Raw genomic sequence first — 27171 nt, 5'->3', positions numbered from 1 at the left:
AATTGTTCCCCTGCACCCCTCCCACCCAAGTTACTGGTCTCTGGTGCTGTCCTGCAATTAGCTGTGCAAAAACAGCATCTTACACTTACCCATGATTTGAATGAATTAAGAGGTTAACCATAGTAATGAATTGCATAAGTAACCCTTTTAACAGCATGATAATTAATGAGGTACAAACAGCCCATTTTGACAAGAAAGTTAAACAATTATGTGCTGTTTCATTCTTTCAGTTATGAATTGCTTTGGAGATTTTAAAAACGTGAAATTACTTTTCACAGAATCATAGAATCCCTACAGTGCAGAATGAGGCCATTCGGATCATCGAGTCTGCACCGGCCCTCGGAAAGAGCACCCTACTTATCCCACGCTTCCACCCTATCCCAATAACCCCCCCAACCTTTTGGACACTCGGGGCAATTTAACCTAGCCAATCCATCTAACCTGCACATCTTTGGACTGTGGGAGGAAACCGGAGCACCCGGAGGAAACCCACGCAGACACGGGGAGAACGTGTAGATTCCACACTGACAGTCACCCAAGGCTGGAATTGAACCTGGAGCTGTGAGGCAGCAGTGCTAACCACTGTGCCACCATGCCATGGTGCCACCATGCCGTGGCAGCACGGTAGCACAAGTGGATAGCACTGTGGCTTCAAAGCGACAGGGTCCCAGGTTCGATTCCCTGCTGGGTCACTCTCTGTGCGGAGTCTGCACCTTCTCCCCATGTCTGCGTGGGTTTCCTCCGGGTGCTCCGGTTTCTTCCCACAGTCAAAAGACATCCAGGTGGATTGGCCATGATAAATTGCCCTTAGTTACCAAAAAGGTTAGGAGGGGTTATTGGGTTACGGGGATAGGGTGGAAGTGAGGGCTTAAGTGGATCAGTGCAGACTCGATGGGCCGAATGGCCTCCTTCTGCACTATATGTTCAATGACTATGATTCTATGCCGCCCATTCTTACTTTTCCTTTCTGTCTCTTTTGTCTCTCTCCCCCACTTAATCCAGTCTTAATGTGCCTCTCTTTACTTCTCTTCCTGTATCTTATGTGAAATTAAATTCACCCTCTCGCTCAGTCTTTCCTATGTATATTTCTTAATCCATGAATCGCACTGGCTCGGAAAATACATTGGGCTGGATTCTCCGATCCCCAACGCCGAAATCACGTTCAGCGATGGGGCGAAGAAATCAATGATGACGCCAAAATTCTGGGCAGCGCCGCTTTCGCGATGCTCCACCCCCTGAAAAGCTGCGTACTCGCAGAGTGTGCTGCATGCCGTATCCATGGCCTCAATACGTTGGCTGAGGCCCGCCCCCTGATGCTCCGCCCTCGACCGGCCGAGTTCCCGACAGCATGGGACATGTGTGGTTTCGCCCGTCAGGAACTCAGTGTGGCGGCTGCGGACTCAGTCCAGCACCGCCACAGTTGGGCGAGCGCCAATCAGGGGGGTAGATATTCGGGGCTGGGGCACTGTGGTGGGGCGGTCCGGGGCACGCGAGCTGGCCAAAGGAGGGGACTATTTTGCGGCTGGGTCCGTGAGCGGCATCCGCCATGAAGCACGTGGCGGCTGCTACAGGCTGCCATCGTGCGCATGCGCGGCCACGTACACGTACATTCTCCAGACCGGAACAGGGAATTGGTGGCTGTTTCCCGATGACTTTTTCAGTGTGCAACACCACCGTTTTCAAGCCGGCATTGGGATTTAGTCTCTAGAGCGGAGAATCTAGCCCATTGTCTGTCCCATTGCTCGCCAAGGTTCTCAATGCCCTGTTACCCTCACTGTACCATTATCAACAAGCACTTTCAACAAGTTTGTGATATAAATATTTTATTGAAACATGGGAATCGGGGTAGGCCGCCTAGCCCTTCAAGCCTATTCCACCATTCAATGACATAATAACTTGAGATATTTCAGTCACCACATTTCCGGATATTTCAGGATAAAAGACACATGCTGATTGTCACTCATTTACATCTTACAATCTTCCACTCTATGCTTGTCATCACTTGTTTGTTGCTGTTAACTAACTTATTGTCTAGCACCCTGGTTTCCATTAAACTAGTAAATTATATTAGCAGCTATTATTATAATTTTTTAGGTTTGAGTAAATTGTATTTTACCCCTTTCCTTCCCCCAACAAACTGATGAATCCTAATTGCGTCCACCCACCTTAGCTCATGTCCCTTAATACCAATAGCTAGTTATCAATCTGTTTGTGGGACAATGTTTCACATTTTTCACATCTATTGTGTAATTGAGCGTTTCCTAACTTCTCCCCTGAATGACCTGGCTCTGGCTTAAAGGTCATGCCCTCCAGTCCGAGGCTCCCCCATGAGCAAATAAGTTTTTCTTTACCCTCACAATTCCTTTCAAAATCATAAAAAAGTAAATCAAATCACCTTTAACCTATTCCAACAAGTATTGTTGATAACCTCTTGTCAAAACCGAAACCTTAAACCTCTGGTAATATTCAGATAAAGTTGCAGTCCTCCTAGGGCAATATATCCTTTCTAAGGTGCGATGCTCAAGGCCGAACACAAAATGCCTGATGCAGTCCACCTAAGTATAGCGTCCTCTAGATTCTAGTCCTCTAATTATAATTGTAACATTCCAATAGCCTTTTTGATTCTTGTTTGCATCTGACTCCTACATTTATGTAATCTGTGTGCATGGACTCCAACGTTTCTTTGGACCTCCACTGTTCTTAGTTTTTCACAATGTAAATAATGCTCCGATCTATGTGTTTATTTGATCCAAAATGAATGACCACACATTTACCTGCATTGAAATCCGTCTGTTAGTTTTGAACACTCGCTTGCCCCAGCAATGCCTCTTTGTAATTTAATGCTTCCATCTACAAAACATACTGCACCATCAATATTTGATGCATTGGCAAACTTGGATATACAGTTCTCTATTGTTTTATCCAAGTTATTAATAAACATAGTGAAAACTGAGGCCCCAGCACAAATTCTTGTGGGTGACCACAAGCCACTTATTTGCAATTTAAACATATACTCATTATCTATATTATATTCTACTGCCTAACCAACCTTCTAACCAGCTCAATTATTTGTCACCAACTTAATGATCTTTAATTTTTAGTTAACTGCATCTTATGTAGAACCTTATGGAATTCTTTCTGCAAGCCCATATAAATTACATCCATAGATATTTCCCTGTCCACTACTTTAATTATTTCCTCACCTTAACTATTGGAGTTGTATTTGTCATTTTCCAATCAAGAGCGTGAAGTCCTGAATTAAGATGGGTTCATGACTAAAGAATTTGCAATTTCCTAACCTACAATAAGAGCCTCGGGGAAAATATTGGGCCCTGGGAATTTGTCAGGGTCTTGTTTTCTCGTAGTGTTTTCTTGTCTATATTAATTTTGCTGAGCTCCACTTCTCCATGCATTATTAAGGAAACACTAAACTAAGCAAGGGTGCATTCTTTCCAGTTTTTATTTTGAACTTAAACATGACTGAATAAATCTAACTGGGTACATCCCAAGCTGCCCATCGTAAGTATCCGTCTCTTTACAGATAGATACCATTGATGATTGGCCCATTCTACACAGAAATATTTTTACTCTGAAATTATTTTATGGGCAGTAACAAAAATAGTCAGATATAGTGAATGTTGGGCAGCATGGTGACGCAGTGGTTAGCACTGGGACTACGGCGCTGAGGACCCGGGTTCGAATCCCGGCCCGGGGTCACTGTCCATGTGGAGTTTGCACATTCTCCCTGTGTCTGCGTGGGTTTTGCCCCCACAACCCAAAGATATGCAGGGTAGATGGACTGGCCACACTAAATTGCCCCTCAGCTGGAGTAAAAATAATTGGGTACTCAAAATGTATAAAAAAAGATATAGTGAATGATATTTTGAGGGGAGTGGGGTCACCCTTGCTGTCAGGTCCTCAGTAGATCAGGGCCAGTGCCTTCCCAGTGGGAGAGGGAACATTCCTGCACTGGTGATGTTGAAAAACAGTAAGAAGTCTTACAATCCTGATTCACCTGTGGAAGGAGCAGTGCTCCGAAAGCTAGTGTTTGAAATAAACATGTTAGACTTTAACCTGGTGTTGTAAGACTTCTTACTGTGCTCACCCCAGTCCAACGCCGGCATCGCCACATCATGATGTTGAAAAAGTTAGCTGGAAAATATCAGTAGGAAGATTGGGAGTTTTTGGGAGACACAAAATGGAAATGAATGGCCCATTATAAAGCTGGGTCTTTTTCTGTCACATAGTGAACGAACTTAGAGCACAGAGGCTGAAGGTTGGACAATGAATGAAAAATGCAATGATGCTCAGAAAGGAGTTTTTATTCTTTCTCGGGATGTTGGCTTGGCTGGACAGGTCAGCATTTATAGCCCACCCCTCATTGCCCTTGAGAAAATGGGCGGTGAGGCGTTGCAGTCTATGTGGTGTAGGTACACCCACAGAGTGAGCCCATCACATCAGCATCAATTCCAGATCACAGTCGCTCACCCCGCAAAGAGAGACAGGAATTAAAAAAGAGAGACATATTTCAAGTGCTAACGAATTCACTCCATATTAAACCTGAGATGAAATGAACGCCAGCACATGTGACAGGGTGGGCTGGTGTGTGAGGTGTTGCCTGGGGAGCCTGGAAGAAAGATGACCCTGTAAATGTGTGAGCTGTGTTTTTGCAGGCTGCAGCCTTCCGTGTGAAAGGAGAGGGGGGCGGTGCTGAGCCAGGGCTGCTAATTCACTAGAGTTTGAGTGGGTGATCTTGCGCTTTGTGAGTGGCGGCTGTCCTCACCTCCCTCTTCCCACCCGCCCCCCCAAGAACATCAGACCCAAGGAAAAGGAGGAATTTCAATCTGCTTCCCTCCCTGGCTTCCTGCTGTCCTTCCCCATTCCAAATCGTTCAAAGTTCTCCTGAGGGTCGCTGGACAAAACGGGAGGATACCTTTTCCCCTCAGAAATCGCTTTCTTTTCAGACAGTCCGGGAGAGGCGGGAGAGAAATGGAACACCAGTTGATCATGGCGACCTGAAAGTGAACGGGCTGCAGCGGGAGAGAAATGTACACAACTGTCCGGCCCGAGGGGGGAATTCACATCGCCACCAACTGCACGGAGGCAGCAATAACCCCCCAGGGGCCGCTCTCTGCTGGGCTCTGGTGAAATTGTTAAACCCTCACCCACCGCACATTCCTGCAACTTGTATTCTGTTTGAAAGAAACTGGAGCAGTTCCTTGGGAGAGTGCATCTGTGCAGCTGCGTCCCGGAGCAGCAGCCAGTCCCTGGAGTCTGGGCAAGTCTCGGGGCGCCAGGGTGAGGACTTTGTTTCGATCCTTTCTTTAAGACCGAGTCCACGGTGCTGTCTGCAACAAGAGGTGCTCGGATGTCCCATTGCAGAGGGGGCTTGCTCATCCCACACTAACCTTTGGATAAGACTTCAGCCCAATATTGATTTGTGTGCCTGAGCCGGTGTAAGAGGAAGGTTGTTGGACTATGAAGGGGACTGTCTTGCTGGCCCTCGCCTTGCTGCTGGCGCTGTTGTGTTTGCTGTGTGAGTCCGGGGCACCCTCGGAAACGCAGAGACTTGGAGGGAGAAGCTTCCTGAGGCTGGTCAGGCTGCACAATGGGTCAGTGAGCGCAGCTCGGGGGCCGGGGAGGATTTCCCGCCCCCTCTCCCCCATCAGAGGCAGGAGAATCCGAGGGGGCGGCGGGATTCCCGCCCGCGGCTCTCGCCCGGCGGGGATGGTGAGGGACACGGCCAGGAGCCGCAAGGTTCGCGTCCCCTCCTCCTCCGCCGCCACCCCCAGCCTGCTGGCCGGGATGGCTGGCAGACAGAGGCTCTGGGTCATCTCAGCCCCGCACGCCTCGGATGGCTACTACCGCCTGATGCTCAGCCTCCTGAAGGACGATGTGTACTGCGAGCTAGCCGAGAGGCACATCTACCAGCTCGTCCTGTTCCACCAGGAAGGGGAGGAGGGAGGCAAAGTCAGGAAGATCACCAACCAGGGGGAAATCTTGGAGGAAGCTCTGGACGCCAGGACTGCCCTCAAACTGTTGGATTTTCTGAAACTGGAGAAAGGTAAATTCAGTATGGTCCTCCTCAGGAAAAACCTTCAGCAGGAAGAGACCTACCCTTACCCTGTGAGACTGGAGGCAATGTACGAAGTGATTGACCAGGCCCCAATTAGGAAAATCGAGAGGTTGAGGCAGAAAGGGTTTGTGGAGAAATGCAAACAGGCTGGTTTAGAAGGGCAAGTGGTTGGACCCAATGTGCCAGAGAAGAAGAAAGAGGAAGAGCCCAGGCCTACCCTGAAGAATGAGAATCCCCAGGCGCCAAGTCCAAAGGAGACCAGAGAAGAAAAGGTGTTTGAGAAAAAGAAAAAAGTTATCACTCGGAAGCCTTTTAGGATATCGCTGAACACACGCGGTGGCTCAAGAATAGTTAGGGCAACCGCAGTGCCAACCACGCCAACTACCACAGCTGGCACCACAAGACCAACTACTACGTCCCCCACCACAACACCTGCCATCACAATAGTATCATCTGTTAATGAGAGACAAGCTGGCACCTCGCTCTCCACAAGATCCCATGTAATATTGTCACCATCTTCACCAAAGTTTCTCAAGCCAGCAGTTGTCTTTGAAACTCCAGCAAGACCAACAACCAAGACTGACGCCCCAGTCGCACGGGGCGGCACGTACAGAGATAGACATCGGGGGCTGAGCAAAACTGATGTGAAGAAATCTCACACGACGGATAAATCCTCAAAAACTCTCCGCTTCTATCCTCCCGTGCCTACCCCTCAATCCACGACAGCCAGTCCAGATTACACAAAAGAACAGACAAGCCGTCACAAGTATAACCGTACAGACAAGAAAGAGGGGAGCTATCGGCAGAACGGCCCAGTGGTGACACTGACCCACCGCAAGCCTCCCCAAGTCAGAGCACCAAAATCCAAAACCACAAATAATAAAATCCTGACCAATGAATACGAGGATAAGTTTGACCCCGAGAAAACCTCAGCTCCAAACACCGGCCGGGAGGTTGAAATGCCGCGTGTACCTCAGAAAAGAAGGAAAGAGCAGAAAAAGCATGCCAAACCTGTCAAGAATGAAAAGAAGAAGAAGCCTGTGAAGAAAGAGAAAAAAGGGAAGAAAGTCAAACCTGTGGCCAAAATTAAACCCCTGAAGGAAAACAGCCATAAGAAACCCAAGAAGACAACCAAGAAAGGGATCTTCAAGCAGCCTAAGAAGATTCCAGGAATGCCAAAAACATTGGCATCTATTCTCAGCTACTTTGAAAATAGACGACGTCTGATAGTAAGTCCTCCAAACTATTAAAGTCAGTACTGCTAGCAAGGAAAAGCAGCTGTACATTGTTTTTATCACAATTACATTACACTCAAGTGACACAGTGCCGTTTGTTCGTAGCAGTAACACATTTCAGTACATGTCAGTGTTGGCAGGCTCAAAACCAATGCTGGTCACTAAAATATGATGTCTGTTGTAAGGCTGCACAGACTCATAATAGAGTGCTGATATAAACATCAAATATTCAGGTAACAAGAACCTGTAAATAGTAAGTTGAAAGAAACTCACCACAGAAAGCACCTCAGTTCACATCATGTTCATTGCTTTCTGATAGCATAACATGCCAGAAATTCAATGAAATGAGGAAAGAGCTGGTTAATGGGATACATTTTATTCAAAATACTTTGGTACATTTTTACAGATAAATGATCACTCGTCAAAATGTATTTGAATTTTGTTTTGTAAGTTACTGGGTGCCATATGAAATGGAGCCTCCCCTCCCTGCTGGATCATTCTATAATGCCACTAACAGGGACTGTCTCCATGCCTCACGGCTCGAGGTTCCCAGGTTCAATTCCAGCCTCAGATGACTACCTGTGCGGAGTTTGCACTTTCTCCCCGTGTCTGAGTGGGTTTCCTCCGGGTACTCTGGTTACCTCCCATAGCCCAAAGATGTGCCGGTTAGGTGGATTGCCCATGCTAAATTGCCCTTAACTTCACAAAGTTTAGGTAGGATTACTGGGTTACAGTAATAGGGTGGAGGTGTGGGCTTAAGTAGCGTGTTCTTTCCAAGGGCTCTGTAAGGATTCTAGGATTTCCACCCAACCTCCCAACAACTCAGAAAATAGAAAAGATAAACAACTTTACTTTTCTTATCTTTAGAAAATGGACTGCCACAGATCTGTTAACATTTGTCAGTTCAATAAATAGCAACCTGAGGTTGACATAGCTCCAGGCCGTTATTACCAGTACACCTTTTGTTGCTTGGTATTTTGGTAATTCACTATCAAAATTTATAATTGTCAACTAATAGTCTGTGCTACAGAAGGCAAATTAAATTTACCGAAAGATAATGGCAGAATGAAAAGGGAAGGTGTGTGCCAATTGTTCTCTCACTAAAAAGCAAGACTTTTATTGGAACTTAATTGATGCCTGCTGTATTCGTGATGTCTTTCACACTCATGTAGATCAATGCCGATGCTCCAGCATGCTAAAATTTGAAAGGTTGCATTTCAGAACACATTCTTGCATTGTTTGTTTACATTACATCACATGCTGTACAGCTGCTAACAGTTATGGGACTGAATCAAATGTTGTTCCAACTGGTTAACCGTTGAACTGCTAATGGTAGACAGATACTTTTTTAATATTTCAGCAGTAGTGCTTTTTAACTTTATAATTCTCAGGACAATTCTTTGGAAATGCTCAAACAAAGCCTGTAGTTTATGTGTAAGATGATATCTGTTCCATCAAATGAGCTCATTTTTATATTGTAGTTTGGGAAACTTAGCCCAGTAAGATTTAAGCCTGCAATGCCCTCAAAGTGAGTTAATTTTAAGTTTAATAATGTTAGTATAACTAAATAACACCTCAGATTACACTCTCTGTTGCTGAGGTGTTATATCTTTTCATACTAATGTCTCCAGATCTGTGTGCAGATTGGGGGTTTGATAGGATAGAATTGCAGAGATTGGTTGTAAGAGTTTAAAATAATCTTTCATGGGCTGTGAGTGTCATTGGCTTATGCTAGCATTTATTACCCATCCATAATTGTCGTTGCGAATGTGGTGATGAGCTGCCTTCTTGAATCACTACAGTTCATCTCGTGTAGGTACATCAAAAGTGTTCTTAAGAAGACAGTCCAGGTTTTTGACCCAACAACAATGAATGAAAAGTGATATAGTTCCGGAGGGGAACCTGCCAACGATGATGTTCCCATGCATCTTCTGTCCTCGTCCTTCTAGGCGGTAGAGGTTATATGTTTGGAACATATTGTTGAAGAGGGCTTGGTGAGTTGTTGCAGTGTATCTTGTAGATGGTACACACTACTGCCACTTTGCGTTAGAATAGAACTCGTACAGTGCAGAAGGAGGCCATTCAGCCCATCGAGTCTGCATCAACGCTCTGAAAGAGCATCCTACCGAGGCCCACTCCCCTGCCCTACCCTCATAACTCCACCTAAATTACACATTGTTGGACACTAAGGGGTAATCTAGCATGCCTGATCCACCTAACCTGCACATCTTTGGACTGAGAGAGGAAACCGGAGCACCTGGAGGAAACCCACGCAGACATGGGGGTAGAAAGTGCAAACTCCTCACAGACAGTGACCCAAGGCTGGTATTGAATCCGGGTCCCTGGCACTGTGAGGCAGCAGTGCCAACCACTGTTGCCCATTGGTGCTGAAGGGAGTGAATGCTTAAGGTGGTGGATGGAGTACTTACCAAGTGGGCTACTTTGTTTTGTTTGGTGTCGAGGATTTTGAGTGATATTGGAGCTGCACTCATCTAGACAAGTGGGGAATATTCCATCACCTTCCTGACTTGTGCCTTGTATTTGTGGACTGGTTTTGGGCAGTTAGGAATTGAGCATCGCCATACAATTCCCAACCTCTGACCAGCTCTTGTAACCCGAGTATTTATATGGCTGGTCCAGTTATGTTTTTGGTTAATGTAACCCCAGAATGTTGATGATATCTGATGCAGAACATGGAAACTATTAATTAATACAATTAGTCATATAACAGCTCCCCATATAGTTTAATATGTAAAGCTCAGGCACAATTTGGTACTGAGCCATACACATCAAAAGATCACAGATTTACCATTCAGAGTGAATCTTAGTCAGGATGTTACAACCGACTTTGGCACTCTGAGCTAGGATGGGGGAAAGTCAAACAGACCACCTTCTCTTGATTGCTGCCAGTAGCCTCTTCTGAAAACACCAAGGGTTCAGACATCAGATGAATGCACGATTGACTCAACCATGATGCTCCCTTGGTCTGCAAACACTCACTGTCTAGATTCATGAAGAAGGGATAGCTGGGAGAGCTACCTGAGATGCTTGGGGGCCTGTGCCATCAATTTAAATTGCCATGGAGGGACTAAATCGAAGATAAATCCATTTCTCTGAGAGTAATTTAATTCTTCACCCTAACCCTACATCAATTAGTAAAGGCAGGACAACTTTCCAGACCATAGCTAGTGAAATTAGTATGTGTGAAGTGCTCAAGAGTGGCATGGTTAGGCAATGGTATTCTGGGATTAATATGATGAAAGTTTTATTGGCTGTAAGAAGTTGGACAATCTCAATGCAGTTCCTAGTAGTTATTGGCTTACAGCTCAAAACAACCCATACTTCGGTATTCGCTGACATTAACCTCACAGTCCTAGTCATTAAGATCACAGGATGGATAGTGTGAAAATGAAAAACTTCCATATTGGTGCTGTTCTGAAGGTGACTATGAGGGATAGCCGGCTCGTTGGTCTAGGGGTATGATTCTCGCTTAGGGTGCGAGAGGTCCCGGGTTCAAATCCTGGACGAGCCCTTGTTTGGGGCTGAGTTAGCTCACTGGGCTAAATCGCTGGCTTTTAAAGCAGACTAAGCAGGCCAGCAGCACGGTTCAATTCCCGTATCAGCCTCCCCGGACAGGCGCCGGAATGTGGCGACTAGGGGCTTTTCACAGTAACTTCATTGAAGCCTACTCGTGACAATAAGCGATTTATTATTATTATAATGCGGATGGAGTACTCTGTTCTGCAGCTGACCTCAGAGTGCAATTGTGGCACCAGGTGGCGACCTTCTGTCTCATAAGATGATGGTTTGGGCTATGGTGGTCAACTCTGCATTGCCTGGTTTGCTCTGGCATGGTAGTCTCCACTGCAGAGGAAGACAGTGGGCTGAGAAGGTGAGTCTGCTGCGATGGCTACCAGCAACCTGTTGAGCGAAGACTTTAAGCTCCAAGCACCATTGAAGCAAATGGACCATGCGGGTCAGCCCTTTGCTAATAGTGGGCTACATGACTCCCCCCCCCCCCCCCCCCCCGCGGCCGCCATTCTCCATGCCAATCAAATCGGGTTGATGGCTCGTAATTGAGGCCTTCACTGTTGTGTTAACATTCTGCAGCGAGCCACATGTCCTCACCAAAGCGCAAGTCTGGGCACAATTTATGGAGACCCTGGGCTGAGTCAAGGTCCCCCTATGCACCTCCCTGTTTGAGTTAAAGGATAGCAAAGATGACGTTTGGCACCAGCTTGGTTGCAAGAGTTTGTGCCATTGGGCACCTGAGTAAAATTGTTCATTCTCAGCAACAACGTCACTCAGTCTGATGAATGCAAAAATTAGCACAATGGAAAACAGAGCCGAATAAAATAATGACGTGGCTCTGATTTACCATCAATCACTCGGGCCTCTAGTCTGTACCTACCACATAATTCCCAAATGTTCCGTGCTGAGTAGCACATGAATTTGTGAAATAAAATGCACATTGTGGTGTCAAACATCACTAAGGAACCACTATTATATCGGGAGAATCTCTTACAGATCAGTCCGGTTTTTAACGAATGAAAGCTCATGAACTGTTTGTAGGATTCCCAATAGCTGCGAGTTATTTAAGAAAATATAACTGGAGGTTTCACACTTGTTACTACAACTGATAATAAACTAGTTGACACAACTTGAAAGTTAATAGAAAAAAGTCTTCTTATGAAGAAAGTATATTTTATTACACTTCATCGGATTGTTTAACAAGGGCTTGCACAGTAGCATAGTGGTTAGCACTGTTGCTTCACAGCACCAGGGTCCCAGGTTCGAATCCTGCTTGGGTCATTGTCTGTGCAGAGGCTGCACGTTCTCCCTGTGTCTGCGTGGGTTTTCCTCCGGGTGCGCCGGTTTCCTTCCACAAGTCCCGAAAGACGTGCTTGTTAGGTGAATTTGACATTCTGAATAGTGCCTCTGTACCCAAACAGGCGCCGGAGTGTGGCGACTAGAGGATTTTCACAGTAACTTCATTGCAGTGTTAATGTAAGCCTACTTGTAACATTATTAAAAACTATTAAGTGGGACTTTAGTGAGTGAAAAGATAGGGGGCACGATTCACCGATCACGGGACTAAGTGTCCGCGTCGTCGCTGGAGCGGTTCACGTCGCTCCAGCCTTACATCCTGGCGGGGACTGGGGCCGGCACCAACCCGCACATGCGCAGTGGCGAAGCGCCAACCGATGCATGCGCGGTAGACTCACGGAACGCTCCGGCCCCGACGCAACATGGCGCGGGGGTTCTGGGGCCGGAAGCAGAACAAAGTAGGCCCGGGGGGGGGGGGAAGAGGCCAGCCCGCCGATTGGTAAGCCCCGATCACGGGCCAGACCCCATCGGAGGCCCCCCCCCCGCCCCATCCTCCCCCCCTCCCCGTCCCGCCGCCAGTGAAGGAACGCTTTTCCCCGCCCCACAGGCCACCCCCCGACCCTTCGCGCAGAGCTCCCGCCGGCAGCAACCAGGGTGAACGGTGCCGGCGGGACTCTGCCGTTTCCATGCGGCCGCTCGGCCCATCTGGGCCGGAGAATCGACGACCCGCGACCGGCGCGTCCGCAACACGGAGAATCGCGCGCCATCGTCTGGGTGGCGTGGCGCGGTTGTAGCAATTCTCCGGCCCAGCGCGGGGCTGGGAGAATCGTGCCCAGGGACTATTAGTTACAGAATATAATTGTCTTCATGAATGAAGCTCGACAAAAATGTACAAAATGCAATGTTGCAATCTATGAGTTTATTAGAAAATTTTATGTATATATATTAGAACGAGAGGTTCTTAGAATAAGAGGTAGACAATTTAAACTGGAGTTGAGGATAAACTACGGGCGGGATTCTCCGGTCGGCGACACCGAAATCGCGTTCGGCGATTGGCCGGAGAATCCCGGTTTGTGCCAAAATCGAGGGCGGCGCTCCTTTTGCGATGCCCTGCCCCCTCAAAAAGGACCGCATGCCAAATGGACAGCCTCAGTACGTCACCTGAGGCCCTCCCCCAATGCTCCCCCCCCCCCCCCCCCCCCCCCCAAAATGTGCCGAGTTCTCAACGGCGTGGGTCACTAATGCTATCTCTTTTCGTGAAGCCAGCGTGGCGGCTGTAGACTGAGTCCAGCGCTGCCACAGTCAGGGGGAGCCATTCCGCGGCAGAGGGGGCTTCGGCGGGAGCTGGGGCACTAGTGGGGGGTGGTCTGCAGGTGGCGAGGGGGTTACTGAGGGACGGTTTGTGGCAGGCCGGGTCCGTGCGCACCCTGCGCCATGTTGCACTGCGCGCCCGCCACAGGCCGCCACTGTGCGCACGCGCCACCATGGACCTGGCAATTCTCAGCCGTATCCGCAGGTAAAGCCGGGGACTTTACGTTGTGTGCCTGCTAGCCCCCCACCAGACGGAGGATCGATGCAGCTTTTGTACCAATTTTTCTGGCATAAAACGCCATTGTTCCCAAGCCGGCGTCAGAACTTAGTCTTCAAATCAGAGAATCCAGCCCTGCTTCTCCCAAAACGTTGTGAATCTGTGGTATTCGCTAGCCTAGATTGCAGTGGATACTGGAACAGTGAGCAAATTTAAGGAGGATTTAGACAGATTTTTAATTGGTAATGAGTTGAAGGGTTATGGAGAATGGGCAGGATGATGGAGTTAAGTGCCAGAATGAGTTCTGCCGTGATCGAATGGTGGAGCAGACTCGATGGGCCAAATGGCCTAATTCTGCTCCTATATCTTATGAACTTATGAGTATAGATATCAACATCCTAATGCTTTCTTGGATCGCAGTCCACCTTTTGTAAATTTCAGCTCCTCTGCTGCCCACATCATATCACTGCTTTGTATACAATAGCATGTTTCAAATTGCCTGGCTTATTCTTTTACAGCTCTTTCCTCTACTATAGACACTGATTTTGTTATTAAAATAGGCATTTCTACTAGTCTACAATGATGCTTTGCTGTTTACTCACACTCAGGCACCATCACATCACAAATGATATAATGATTGCAGCATTGTCAACACAGTTCAACAGTGATATGGATCGATAGCTTCAACCCACAGCGCTTAAAAACAATTCCATTTTTATGATTTAAAAAAAAATAAATTGTGGTTCACTTTAACAGATTTCAAAGAGCCTGACGTAAATATTGGACACAGTTTACTTTTTGATTTTCAGACTTTAATAACATCCAGCCATTTTACAGAATGATCATATTTAAGCAAGTCAGGTGTGTTGTCTTCAATGATCTGTGTTACCAATTTTGCAAATGTTCACCTTTGTTTTTCCTTCAACGCAGCTTTTTCTTGCAGTTTTAAAGTTCAAACTATACTGCACCCATTGTGAAACGAAAGTGGACTATTCTCATGCTTCAGGGCTTCAGTGCACTTACTATCCAGCCAGGTTATAATACTACTTTCGCTGCTGAGTATATAAAACCACTTTGCACTGATACAGAAATGGTAAAATATGCATCTGCAGACTGTTGTCGCTGACGTTCATAAGAGTTTGATACAAGATGATAATACTGTGATGTGGCAACACAGGCTAGTCCATTAAATTGTGACTATGCATATGGTTTGAGAACATTTTACAGCTAAGAAGCAATGTGGTTTTGTCTTAATATACACAAGAACATTATTTGACTTCAAAAACATCAGATAATTTTACTTTCTCGATATGAACTTCTTCTTATTCGTAGCTTATCACCTCTCCCAATGACAGAAACAACATGTACGAACAACAACGAGATGAGTATTTAGAGCACGTCTGTGAAATGGCATTAAGAAAAATCTCAATTATCGACATTTTTGGGCCTTTGAATAACAGCACAATAAAAATTGATCATTACCAGCTGGGTCAGTATTTCATCCTTTCTCTTCCCTTCCCTTATGAAATTAATGTCTCTTGTTTGCTTCCATATTTTGGACTCACGGTTGAGATTTTTAACATGTTATTCATTATTTTACCAGTGCCCCTTATGGCATTGCTGTTAGTGATGCCCATATTTCCCTGTATATAATTGCCACAGGTTTCTCCAAAGGTTAGAGCAACACTTGATATTTGGAGCCACATTTGTTATCCTTATTTGTGAACGTACCCAATTGCACTGAAGCTCCATGTTATGACAGAAAGAAGAGAGCCAATTGTGTGTATCTTGTTTCACATTGCTGGATAATGGGATTAAAATAGATAGGTGCTTGATGTCCAGCAGAGACACGATGAGCCAAAGCGCCTCTTTCTGTTCTGTACAACTCTATGACTCTATGACATGCAAATGTTTACTGAGGGAATGAGTGTGGATCATAGTCAAGCTGGGAAAAGGTTGCAGTGTGTCAGAATATTGGTTTCTGGAAGCCTCGTGTTGGCTCCAGTTATTGTATTACATCTGACACTCGCTATTCCTGCGTGGGTGGGCCTCAGTGAAGACAGAGCAAATTAATTGAAGAGCAGAGACAAGTAGAAAAAAAACTGGGAATTTCTTTTTGAAAAAGAAAAAAATTAAGCCGGCTTTGGGGATAGTGGGTCATTGTCAAAATGAAAACAAAAGATGAGAAAGTAGATCAAAACAGAGGGCAGGTGGGCAGCTCGGTGGCACAGTGGTTGGCACTGGAGGTTCCAGGTTCGATCCCGGCTCTGGGTCACTGTCCGTGTGGAGTTTGCACATTCTCCCCGTGTTTGGGTGGGTTTCGCCCCCACAACCCAAAGATGTGCAGGGTAGGTGGATTGGTGACACTAAATTGCCCATTAATTGGAAAAAATTAATAGGGTACTCTAAATTTATTAAAAAATTAACAGAGGGAAGGCAAGAACCCAGGGGAAAAAAAGTCAATGTCATGTAACTTCCACAGAGTGGCAATCTCCGACGGATTGCCGCTCTCGTCAGAGTTACCACGCTGGGATTGCGAAGCCGTTGCGTTGCCCAACCTTCCTCACTCAGGCTGGGTGAGACAGGAGCAGCGAAGCTCATCCCCGGCAGCATTGGCGTGGAGTAACTGGGGCTCTGAGAGGTAGTCACTCCAAAGGGGAGTGTTAAAGGGACAATTTACAGGTAAGTTATAAAGTTTAAGGAATGGGGGAAGGGAGGTGTGGGCGGACCGGGCTGTGGAGGGTGGGTAGGTTGGACCCTGGTGAGGGGGGAGCGGGTCAGTTGGCCAGAAGGAGTTTGGGTCTGGGAGGGGCGGAGGGCTGGCGTGGAGGGGGAGGGTTGGGTACGGGGGGGTGTAGTGTTTGTGCGGGGTGTCTCATGTGAGGTTGGGTCCAGGTGTTTAAATAGTTACACTGGAGTTAGAAGGTTTTTTTTCTTTCTAACTCTTTCAGGGTAAAACTGGCAGAACCATCCAACGGTAACAATTTAAATTGCTTGTGTCGGATGGTTCCCAGCCCAGCGCAATTGTCCAGAGGAAGTCAGCACTTCTGGGCAACTGCCAGGTAAACCCTTACGTGGGAACTGCCTCGAGGAATTCCCAGTGTATTATAAGGGGATGCTGGGGAACCCGAAAGTTATGGGCCATAGCTAAAACATTCTGAACACTGCTCCAAAATCAACAAGGTGCTATTTAACTCATTTAAGGTTTCTTGAGTCTTAAGTTTTGGGGTGTAAGTTGGAAATAAAAATTCTGTTAATTACGGATGTAAAGATGCAAATGCATTTCGTGGAAATGTGTCTCAATCTGTGTACTTCAGCAAACACAAAACTACTTTTTATCATTTGTTTAAAGTCCTGGTAGCCTTGTATCTTTCTGCTAAGTTTCTACAGATTGTAGAAAAGCTGAGTGTCCCCTGAGTGTTCTTGCTGATAGAAATTGGAAGTAAAAAGGTTCTGTGTATTTGAGTTTGCACCACCAGAGCCCTATTTATCGCTGTGTCCCCAAAGTGATGTGAGAAACCAGTGTAGCTACTACCTACAAAGCTTCACATATATAGTTGGCACTACATTCATATGCACATTAGAATTAGATTTTTTTTCAAATTTAGAGTACCCAATTATTTTTTTCCAATTAAGGGCCAATCCACCTACTCTGCACATCTTTGGGTTGTGTGGGGTGAGACTGCACACGGACAGTAGCCCAGGGCTGGGATCGAACCCGGGTCCTCAGCGCTGTGAGGCAGCAGTGCTAACCACCGTGCCACCATAGAATTAGATCTTGATGGCAGATCTCTGGAAACTGATGTCAGATTAGTCCAAATTGATAGATTGAAGACTTCTCTGACCTTGAGCACTCTTAGCACAGGTCTACATAGGTTGCACTGTGCACTCAAGCCTAATACAGGTTTCAAGATGACTCGTGTGCAGTTCTACTAGACATAGTCCTTGTTAAAGTCACCTCTGGATATATTTTATTAGTCCTTTTAATGCAACAGAAACAAAAAAGCCTAAATTATCAACATCCCTGGAGGATAGCAGCCACAATTTTCTGAATTTAACTTAACCAGGCTATCAACAGAGTGCAAATGGTGTGCTTCCAATATTAGGTAGATCTTGCGATAAAAAATATTGCTGGAATGCTACGGCACTTTGGTCAGCCAGAATTGCTTCACGGGTAGTTTGTTGATGCCAGATATTTGTTTTTTAATGTGAATGACCTCTTTTATGTAGGAATATAAGTTTGGTGATTTCTTTATTTTAGAAGATATTAACTGGTAATGTGTTTTATTATCTTAAGATAATGAGAAACCAGTGAAAGATATAAGACCCAATGACTTGGATCAGGACCTCATTACTGAACTTCGCAAGGAATATGGGATAACTGAAAATGAGTTCTTCATGGTGCTAACCGATTTAGATATGAAAGTCAAGGTACGAGAAACAGATTTTTTTATGGGCAACATTCAATATATCTATCGATATGGGGCACCAGTGCAATTAAAATGGTCTTTGTACATTCAGCAGTTTGAACAGATTAACAGCCTAAGTAATTTGGCAACATATTAACGGTGTCCAATTTATTTTTTCCACTGCTCTGCCCTTTCCTTTGAGGTGTTGACTTAGGATAGTACCACGGGCAGTCTTTACAACCTTGTCCATTTTGTATTGTTGATGTGAGAGCCTAAGGCTGATAATGTAGTCACAAGTCACACCCAATCCTGCTCTCACCCAATAATCACATCATTACACTTAGCGTTGTACAATCAAGATCAAGACACCTGAAACTTCTTTTCTAATGACATATGGTAGAATATCTGCCTCTTACCTTAATTGGTGCTCTTGTAATAATATCCCAGGAGCGTATAATTTTCAATTCTTCCAGTGCACTTGTTAATTATTGATTGATTGATTTATTGTCCCATGTATCGAAGTACAGTGAAAAGTAATTTTCTGCGGCCATGGGAATGACTTTGGTCTCAGAATTTCAACAGCTTGCCTGAGGTTGGACAGTCTTTAATTTAAAGTGTTCAATTCTTTAATTTAGGATATCCTATTTTAATGGGGTTCAAAGCTATGCCTGATAGGTTGCCGCATCTCATCGTGGCTTTGCTGGATACTTCTGCCTTAAACAGTGAGGTAATTCTCCTGCATCATGGGACAGAGCTCAACAACTTGCCCTAGGAGCTTCGTCATGTCATTGACACTTGTTTGCACAAAATTCAGTGGAAACAAATAATAAAATGAGAAGAAATATTAAGATTCCTCCACATCACCTCCCTCTCCTCCACATCACCTTCCTCTCCTCCATATCACCTCCATCTCCTCCGGATGCTCCTTAAAACCTACCTCTTCTACGAGCCTTTGGTTACTTTTCCGAATAGCTTCTCGTGGTCTGATTATGCCCCTGTAAAGATCATTGAGGTGTTCTATTATGTTAAAGAAGCTGCATAAAGGCAAGTTATTATTGGAGAGCAGCTGGAATGGGAACATACAGAACGCAACTTTAACATGTCCAAGTTCTGGATATTATGTAGCAACAATTTTTTGTGTTCACATATAATCGAATCTTGCAAATAAAATTACAGAAAAGATAACCATGGCTTTCTGTATTGACAGCAACACTATGAAGTGCCAATAGCAATGAAGGCTGTGTTCAATTTGATTGACACCTTCACATCAAGAATAAAAGAGATGGAGAAACAGAAGAGAGATGGTACACCATGCAAGACAGAAGACAAACCTAGATCATTGGAAAATTTCTTATCCAGGTATGTAAAATTTTAAAACGAAAGAGCAATAAAATTGAAACAGGTTTATTTATATTAACATTTTAAGGTGCTTTTATGTTCAGTTAGCTAGACAGCTGGTTCGTGATGCAGAGCGAGGCCTATAGCGCGGGTTCAATTCCCGTACCAGGTTATTCATGAAGGCCCCGCCTTCTCAACCTTGTCCCTCGCCTGAGGTGTGGTGATTCTCAGGTTAAATCACCACCAGTCAGCTCTCCCCCTCAAAGGGGAAAGCTGCCTATGATCATCTGGGACTATAGCGACTTTACTTTTGCCGTTACTTTAAGTTACCCAATTATTTTGGAGGTTCGCAACCGAGGCGGGTAACTCTAGTTGGTGAAATTCCCAGCTCACCACACCCGTCTCAATAGAAAGACACACAATGCTGTGATATTTGTGCCAGGGTGGGTGGAGGTTGGAGGGGGAATGCTGGCAGGTGCAGTTGAGCCCACCACCCCTGGGAACAGATTAGAGGTAGCAACAGGTCGAATGCTGAGGCAGGCTGTCCCAGTCATTTGGTTACATTTTAGGCCCTCTAGCCTTCACTCCTCACACCCCATCACCCGCACTCCCCATGACGCCTCCATGCCCTTCTGAGTCTGAGCGCTGAGAGAACTGGAAATGAGACCAGGATCCCCAGAATTGGGAAGCCATTTTTAAATTACTCCAGTCTTTCCAGGCCCAACAGCCTATCCACCTTCATGACAACTGCCCAGCTCATTGTTTACAGGTGTAAATATACCGCACCTTCTTCCCAGGAAAACAACCACTAACAAACATGCTACCCGGTTGGTTTCCAGTAGAATTCAGAACAGGTCACCTGACCCCTTCATTCCTCCATTTTCCATAATGTAAAGATACAGTCCCAAAATGTAACAGTCTTGTTAACATGGGGCGGGATTCTCTGACCCCGTGCCGGGTCGGAGAATCACCGGGGGCCTCGCGAATCGCACCCCGACGCCGAGACATGATTCTCCACAGGGCGGAGAATTGGGGCCAGCGTGGTCCGCGCAGCGCCGGTCGGGGACCACTCTACGCGGCACCCCCACGATTCTCCGGCCTGGATGGGCTGAGCAGCCATAAAAAAAAACCCATGTCCTGCAGGTGCCATTCTAACATGCTCTGAGTCGGCAGGACCTTGGCATTGAAGAGTCCGGAGGCGGCCTGTGTGGGGGGGGTCCGAACCCCGTGGGGGCCTCTGATGCGGCCTGGCCCGCAATCGGGACCCTCTCTGTCTCCCGACCACCTTTCCTCCGTGCCGGAGCCTGTACTCCTGCGCCATGTTGGGTCAGGGCGGGCGCGGACAAGGGAGACACCGCGCATGCACGGAAATCGCGCCAGTGGGACTGCGCATGCATGGGTTCGCGCTGGACCCACTGCACATGCGCACATCCCCCGGCGCCCATTCCACAGCCGGATCAGCAGCAGGAGCGGCGTGAACCACTCCAGTGTCCTGCTGGCACCTCGTCGGGACCAGAATTGCTGATCCAGGGGCCGTGTTGACACCATCGGGAAACGCGACGGCGTTTCCGACGGCGTGAACACAGCCTCAGGATCAGAGAATCCCGCCCATGGCGTTTGTAACAACTCAAAGACACAAAGATTGCTGACTAAACTCAAGCACATATCTGTCAGTATCGGATTAGGACCTGGCATCAATGATGTTATTGTATTCCTCAGTTGCCAATAGCACAATTCATTTTTGCTGGTCTGTAAATTCAACCTTTCTCTTGTTGCTTGCCCTCTCAGACTGAAGTCACATATCTAAGCCTGACTTACTCACTGGATCATGGGTGACGCAATTCCAACTCACAGAGCTAAGAATATTGACTGAGCCATATGCCAATCTTTAGAGTTTCTCATAGGTTTAGTCAGGTGGGTTGATAAGCACCACAGAAACCTAGAATGGCTACAGCACAAAAGGGGGCCTTTCAGCCTGCCCTGTCCATGTCAACTGTCTGTAAGAACAACTCGGCTAGCCTCACTCTCCCTTCCGTTTCCTCACAGCCCTGCAAAATTGCTCCTCCAAGTCAGTCCCACTATCTGGTGTGCTATAGAATATACCAAATAGAATTATGGTGCCTCAATTGTTTCTTAACACTAACCAAATTGATTCTGTCCTTGACCCCTCCAGGACATCCCTCTACAGCACTATAACATTCTACCTAATTAATATTGACTCCCCTCCTTAAGTAGTTCCAGAAGTAGTTTATTGGTATTCAGTAAGAAACCTCCTCTATCCCAATAGCAAACCTTATCCCTAGGGCTCCAATATAACATTTTTTTCCATTTTCCACACCAGCCATCCTTTTGTGAGTGAAGTTGTTATTTTATATTGGAGTTTTGTGCTATGGGTCTTTAACTACTAATAGTTAGGCTATGGTCGTCCAATATCTGTTACACCCAGCAGGCTGAGTAAATTTTCACCGCGGCAGTCTGGGTTGAATTTAAACCGAGATTGCAGATGTGAAAGCCAGTGTTCAAGCCAATGAACAATCCAGTTCACTTTTTCATTATAAGTAATCAAAGATTGGATTAAAATACAAATTTCTACACCAAGTATTGGTAGGTTTAAAAAATGCACAAGTGGTTAGATCATGATTTAAACCAAAGTTTTGTTTGACAGAAATCTTTCATCAGAAAATGTTGGGTGAAAACATCCCGTTCGTTCCTCCACAGCCCAGTCAAATAAAAGAGAATTAGGTTAACTCAGATCTCTCTCCAGGATTTTCCCTCGCATGAATAGCTGACACAAATTCCATTTATATATGAATGTGTTTTCCTTTCTGCTGTTCTCCACATTTACTTCCTTAAAGTGTCATGATCCTCAGAAAGAAAATTGAACTGGTATTTTTTTTAAGCAATTGCTAATCTGTTTTAACATCGGTGTGGTAAACAAAACATTTCTGCCTCTCCCTGTTGATGGCAAGGGAAACTGAGCAAGCTTCAGGGCCTCTGTCCACCATCTGGCTGGAATTGTTTTCATTTCTTTTGTTTCTTTTCCTCAGATTCCGTTGGAGGAGACGTTTATTTATTATTTCTACGCCCACCGATGAAGAATGGGCCTATCAACATCAGCTTTATGCCTTAAATTCACAAGCTTGCAATCTGGGTGAGATGCAGCATCTTTACAGGCCAATATGTGTAATATTGTGTCTCAATGAGCAGAGCCATTAGGAATGCATTTCTGAGAGTATTATTGCTTAACCATCATTTGTTTCATTCAGAATGGGAGAAAGCACATACCATTAATCCGATTGCAACTGAGTGGGGCCAGCCCAGAATTAACTGTACACCAACAATTTAAATGGATAGTCAATCACCATACTGATCCCCAGTAGGAGATAGTTTGTAAGGTACTGTGCAATTTACCTACAGAAGCCAGCCCCAACCAACAAGGGAGAGCAGCACTTAAACCGTGGCTACTCACCTCCTCTGGCTCCCACGACGGCCCTTCTGCCAGCTTCACTGTTTTAAAAAGGTGTACTAATTGGCGCCCACGTGATCGCTTGCTGGGGAGGCAGTTAGTTTACGGGAGACCGTTAGATAGGGGCTCGTGCCCGTTAATTGTATGGAGATTGGCCTTAAGTGGTGATTATTGGATTCTCGCCACACTACGGCAGGATCCTGATTTCGTCAACAGGAGGGGGCCGGTTAGATTGCAAACAGATCAACGCCGATGCGGCTCTCATTTTCGGCGTCTCCCGCGATCTAAAGGCCTCGTCGTGCTCTCGCTTAATTGCAACGTGGCCATTAAATCACGCCTCCGGTCTGTCGAGAGTACTCCGAGAATCCTATAATCAAAATTCTGTACAAGTTTAACATAAATTCTCTGTGTTTCAGTTTTAGAAATGAACCCCTGTACGTGGTTAACTTTTTTTACCGCCTTATTATTATTTTATTTTTTTGAAAAAATTTTTATTGAAAAATTTTGAATTTATACAACAAACCATAATAAAATACCAAAAATAACAATAATATTAGCAATCATAAACATTCGCCCCACCTCCATGAACAACACAGCATTTTAACAACAATGCAAATTAACACAATATTAAGTTACATAATAGAAACTACAATAAGGAACACCCCCCCCTCCCGGGTTGCTGCTGCTATTGACCAAGATACCTATCTTTGAGCCAGGAAGTCCAGAAAAGGCTGCCATCTTTTATAGAACCCTTGTATTGATCCTCTCAGGGCAAATTTGACCCTTTCCAATTTTATAAATCCCGCCATGTCACTGATCCAGGTCTCCACGCTTGGGGGCCTCGCATCCTTCCACTACAGCAAGATCCTCCGGGCTACTAGGGACGCAAAGGCCAGGACACCGGCCTCTTTGCCTTCCTGCACTCCCGACTCTACCGCAACTCCAAAAATCGCGAGTCCCCACCCTGGTTTGACCCTGGATCCAACCACCCTTGACCCACACCCCCAAAAGCACTCTGTCCATCGTCCCCCGCGAGGGCAGCAAAGGGAATCCCTCTACCTGTCGCCCAGATTCTTAGGGTCGCCGCCACCACCGGGCTCGTGGTAAACCTCTTAGGGGAGAGCGGCAACGGCGCCGTTACCGTGGCCCCAGGCTCGTACCTCTACATGACGCCATCTCCATTCTTTTCCACGCCGCCCCTCCCCCCTCCATCACCCATTTACGCACCATTGACACATTGGCCGCCCAATAGTACCCCAGAAGGTTGGGCAGCGCCAGCCCGCCTCTATCCCTCCCTCGCTCCAGGAACACCCTCTTCATTCTCGGAGTCCCATGTGCCCACACAAAGCTCAAAATACTGCTAGTCACTCTCCTAAAGAAGGCCCTGGGGATAAAGATGGGCAGGCACTGAAAGAGGAACAAGAACCTCGGAAGCACCGTCATTTTGACGGACTGCACCCTCCCCGCCAACGACAACGGCAGCATGTCCCACCTCTTGAACTCCTCCTCCATCTGATCTATAAGTCTGGTGAAATTATGTTTGTGAAGAGTCCCCCAGTCCCTGGCCATCTGCACCCCCAGGTACCTAAAGCTCTCCCCTGCTCGCCTAAGCGGGAGCCTACCAATTCCTTCCTCCTGGTCTCCAGGGTGCACCACAAACACCTCACTCTTGCCTAAATTTAGTTTATAACCTGAAAAGGTCCCAAACTCAGCTAGCAGCTCCATCACCCCCGGCATCCCTCCCACCGGGTCCGCCACATACAGTAACAGGTCATCGGCATACAACGACACCCTATGTTCCTCCCCACCTCGCACCAAACCTCTCCACCTCTCTGAATCCCTCAACGCCATCGCCAGTGCAAACAACAAGGGAACAGGGGGCAACCCTGCCTAGTCCCTCGGTAAAGCCGGAAGTACTCCGACCTCCTTCCATTCGTGGCCACGCACGCCATCGGGGCCTCATATAGCAGCCTTACCCATCTAATGAACCCTTCACGAATCCAAACCTCCCCAACACCTCCCATAAGTACCCCCACTCCACTCTATCGAAGGCCTTCTCCGCATCCAGCGCCACCACTATCTCTGCCTCCCCCTCAATCACCGGCATCATGATGACATTCAACAATCTCCGCACATTCGTGTTCAGCTGCCTTCCCTTCACAAAACCTGTCTGGTCCTCGTGTACAACCCCTGGCACACAGTCCTCTATCCTGGTGGCCAGGATTTTTGCCAGCACCTTGGCATCTACGTTGAGGAGAGATATGGGCCTGTATGAACCACACTGTTGGGGGTCCTTGTCCCTCTTTAACATTAACGAGATCAGCGCCGGCGACATCGTCGGGGGCAAAGTCCCCCCTTCCCACGCTTCATTAAGTGTCCGCACCAGCAAGGGGCCCACTAGGTCCACAAACTTTTAATAAAATTCCACCGGGAACCCATCTGGCCCCGGTGCCTTCCCTGACTGCATCTGCCCGATCCCCTTAACTAGCTCCTCCAGCTCAATTGGCGCACCCTACCCCTCTCCCCCGTTTGCTCCGACCGGTACAGTTCCCTGTAAAAGTCCTTGAAGACCTCATTCAACTCTACCCCCTTCTGCACCACATTCCCACTCTTGTCTCTCACTCCAGCAATTTCCTTAGCCGCATCCCGAGCTGATGAGCCAGCATCCTACTCGCCTTTTCACCATGTTCGTACACTGCCCCTTGTGCCTTCCTCCACTGTACCTCCGCCTTTCTAGTGGTCAGCAAATCAAATTTAGCCTGCAGGCTGCGCCTCTCCCCCAACAGTCCCTCCTCTGGTGCCTCTGCGTACCTCCTGTCCACCTCCAGCATCTTTCCCACCAGTCTATCCCTCTCGCTCCTCTCTGTGTGCCCGGATGGATATCAGCTCCCCACGAATCACTGCCTTCAGGGCTTCCCAGACCACCCCCAACTGAACCTCCCCCGTATCATTCACCTCGAGGTACCCCTCAATACTTGCCCGGACCCTCCTACACATCTCCTCCTCCGCCAACAACCCCATATCCAACCGCCACAACGGGCGCTGGTCCCGCACCTCCCCCATCTCCAACTCTATCCAATGTGGAGCGTGGTCGGAGATTGCAATGGCCGAATACTCGGCCTCCTCCACTCTCGGAATCAGTCCCCTACTCACCATGAAGAAGTCTATCCAAGAGTAGACCCTATGTACGTGGGAGAAGAAAGAGTACTCGCGTGCCCTCGGCCTCACAAACCTCCATGGATCCACCACTCCCATCTGATCCATAAACCCTCTCAGTACCTTGGCCGCCGCTGGCCTCCTACCCGTCCTAGAGCTGGACTGATCCAGTGAAGGATCCAACACCGTATTGAAGTTCCCCCCCCCATGATCAGACCTCCCGCCTCCAGATCCGGGACCCGTCCCAACATACGCCTCATAAAGCCCGCATCGTCCCAATTTGGGGCATACACACTAGCCAGTACCACCTTCTCTCCTTGTAGCCTGCCCCTAACCATAACATACCTACCCCCCTTATCCGCCACCACCTCCGATGCCTCAAACGACACATTTTTCCCCACCAGAATCGCCACTCCCCGGTTCTTCACATCCAACCCAGAGTGGAAAACCTGCCCCACCCATCCCTTCCTCAGGCGGACCTGGTCCGCCACCCTCAGGTGGGTCTCCTGAAGCATTGCCACATCTGCCTTTAGCCCCTTCAGATGAGCAAGTACCCTCGACCGCTTCACCGGCCCATTCAATGCTCTCGCATTCCAGGTGACCAACCGAATCAGAGGGCGTCCTGCCCCCCTCCCCCATCGACTAGCCATAGCCCGTCGACTGCCCGCCCCAGGCCAGCACCCCCTGTCCGACCCAGCCCCCACAACGACAACACCTCACCTCTGTCCCCCCAGCCCCCACCAGCTCCTTCCTGACCCTACCAGCAGCAACCCGGTATTCCCCTTTCCCCCCCAGGCTAGGAACCCTCCTAGCCGCGAACCGTCCTCCATTGTACTTCCGTGGGTCAGCTAACTTCTGCTGACCCCGGAAACTCCCGCCAATAACCCGACCCCTTCCAAAGTGGGATCATCCCCCAATCTATCCCTCCTCCAGGCACCGCTCCAGCGCGGGGAAGAACCAGTTAAGGCCCTGCCTCCCCCCATCATCGTCTCCACCCCCCAGCTCCGCAGCGCGGGAAACCAGAGGAAAGCCCGCGCTTTCGCACTGCCCCACCACACCCTTCTGACGCAGCTCCCAAATACCAGCCCCACTCCATACCCCCAACCCGACATAGAATACAACAAACCCCCCAACCC

General features: G+C 47.3%; 1 protein-coding gene and 1 non-coding gene across 2 annotated transcripts in view; both read left to right on the top strand.

The window, feature by feature from the left end:
• Nucleotides 1-4792: 4792 nt before the first annotated feature.
• The window catches only part of ccdc80 (coiled-coil domain containing 80), a 31569-nt gene continuing 9190 nt past the window's right edge, over nucleotides 4793-27171 (top strand). Inside the window, exons 1-5 of the mRNA XM_038802078.1 lie at nucleotides 4793-7305; nucleotides 14999-15155; nucleotides 17964-18097; nucleotides 19283-19434; nucleotides 22461-22564. Coding sequence (XP_038658006.1) covers nucleotides 5479-7305; nucleotides 14999-15155; nucleotides 17964-18097; nucleotides 19283-19434; nucleotides 22461-22564 — 2374 coding nt within the window. The 5' untranslated portion in view covers nucleotides 4793-5478. The remainder of the gene's footprint in view (nucleotides 7306-14998; nucleotides 15156-17963; nucleotides 18098-19282; nucleotides 19435-22460; nucleotides 22565-27171) is intronic.
• Nucleotides 10772-10843, top strand: trnap-agg. The gene has a single exon. It is a non-coding gene; the product is annotated as a tRNA-Pro (tRNA).

Source organism: Scyliorhinus canicula, chromosome 7, assembly GCF_902713615.1.
Source record: "Scyliorhinus canicula chromosome 7, sScyCan1.1, whole genome shotgun sequence".
NCBI classification, from domain to species: Eukaryota; Metazoa; Chordata; class Chondrichthyes; order Carcharhiniformes; family Scyliorhinidae; genus Scyliorhinus; species Scyliorhinus canicula.
Note: the sequence above shows the minus strand (reverse complement) of the source record. Positions and strands in the feature narration are given on the sequence as shown.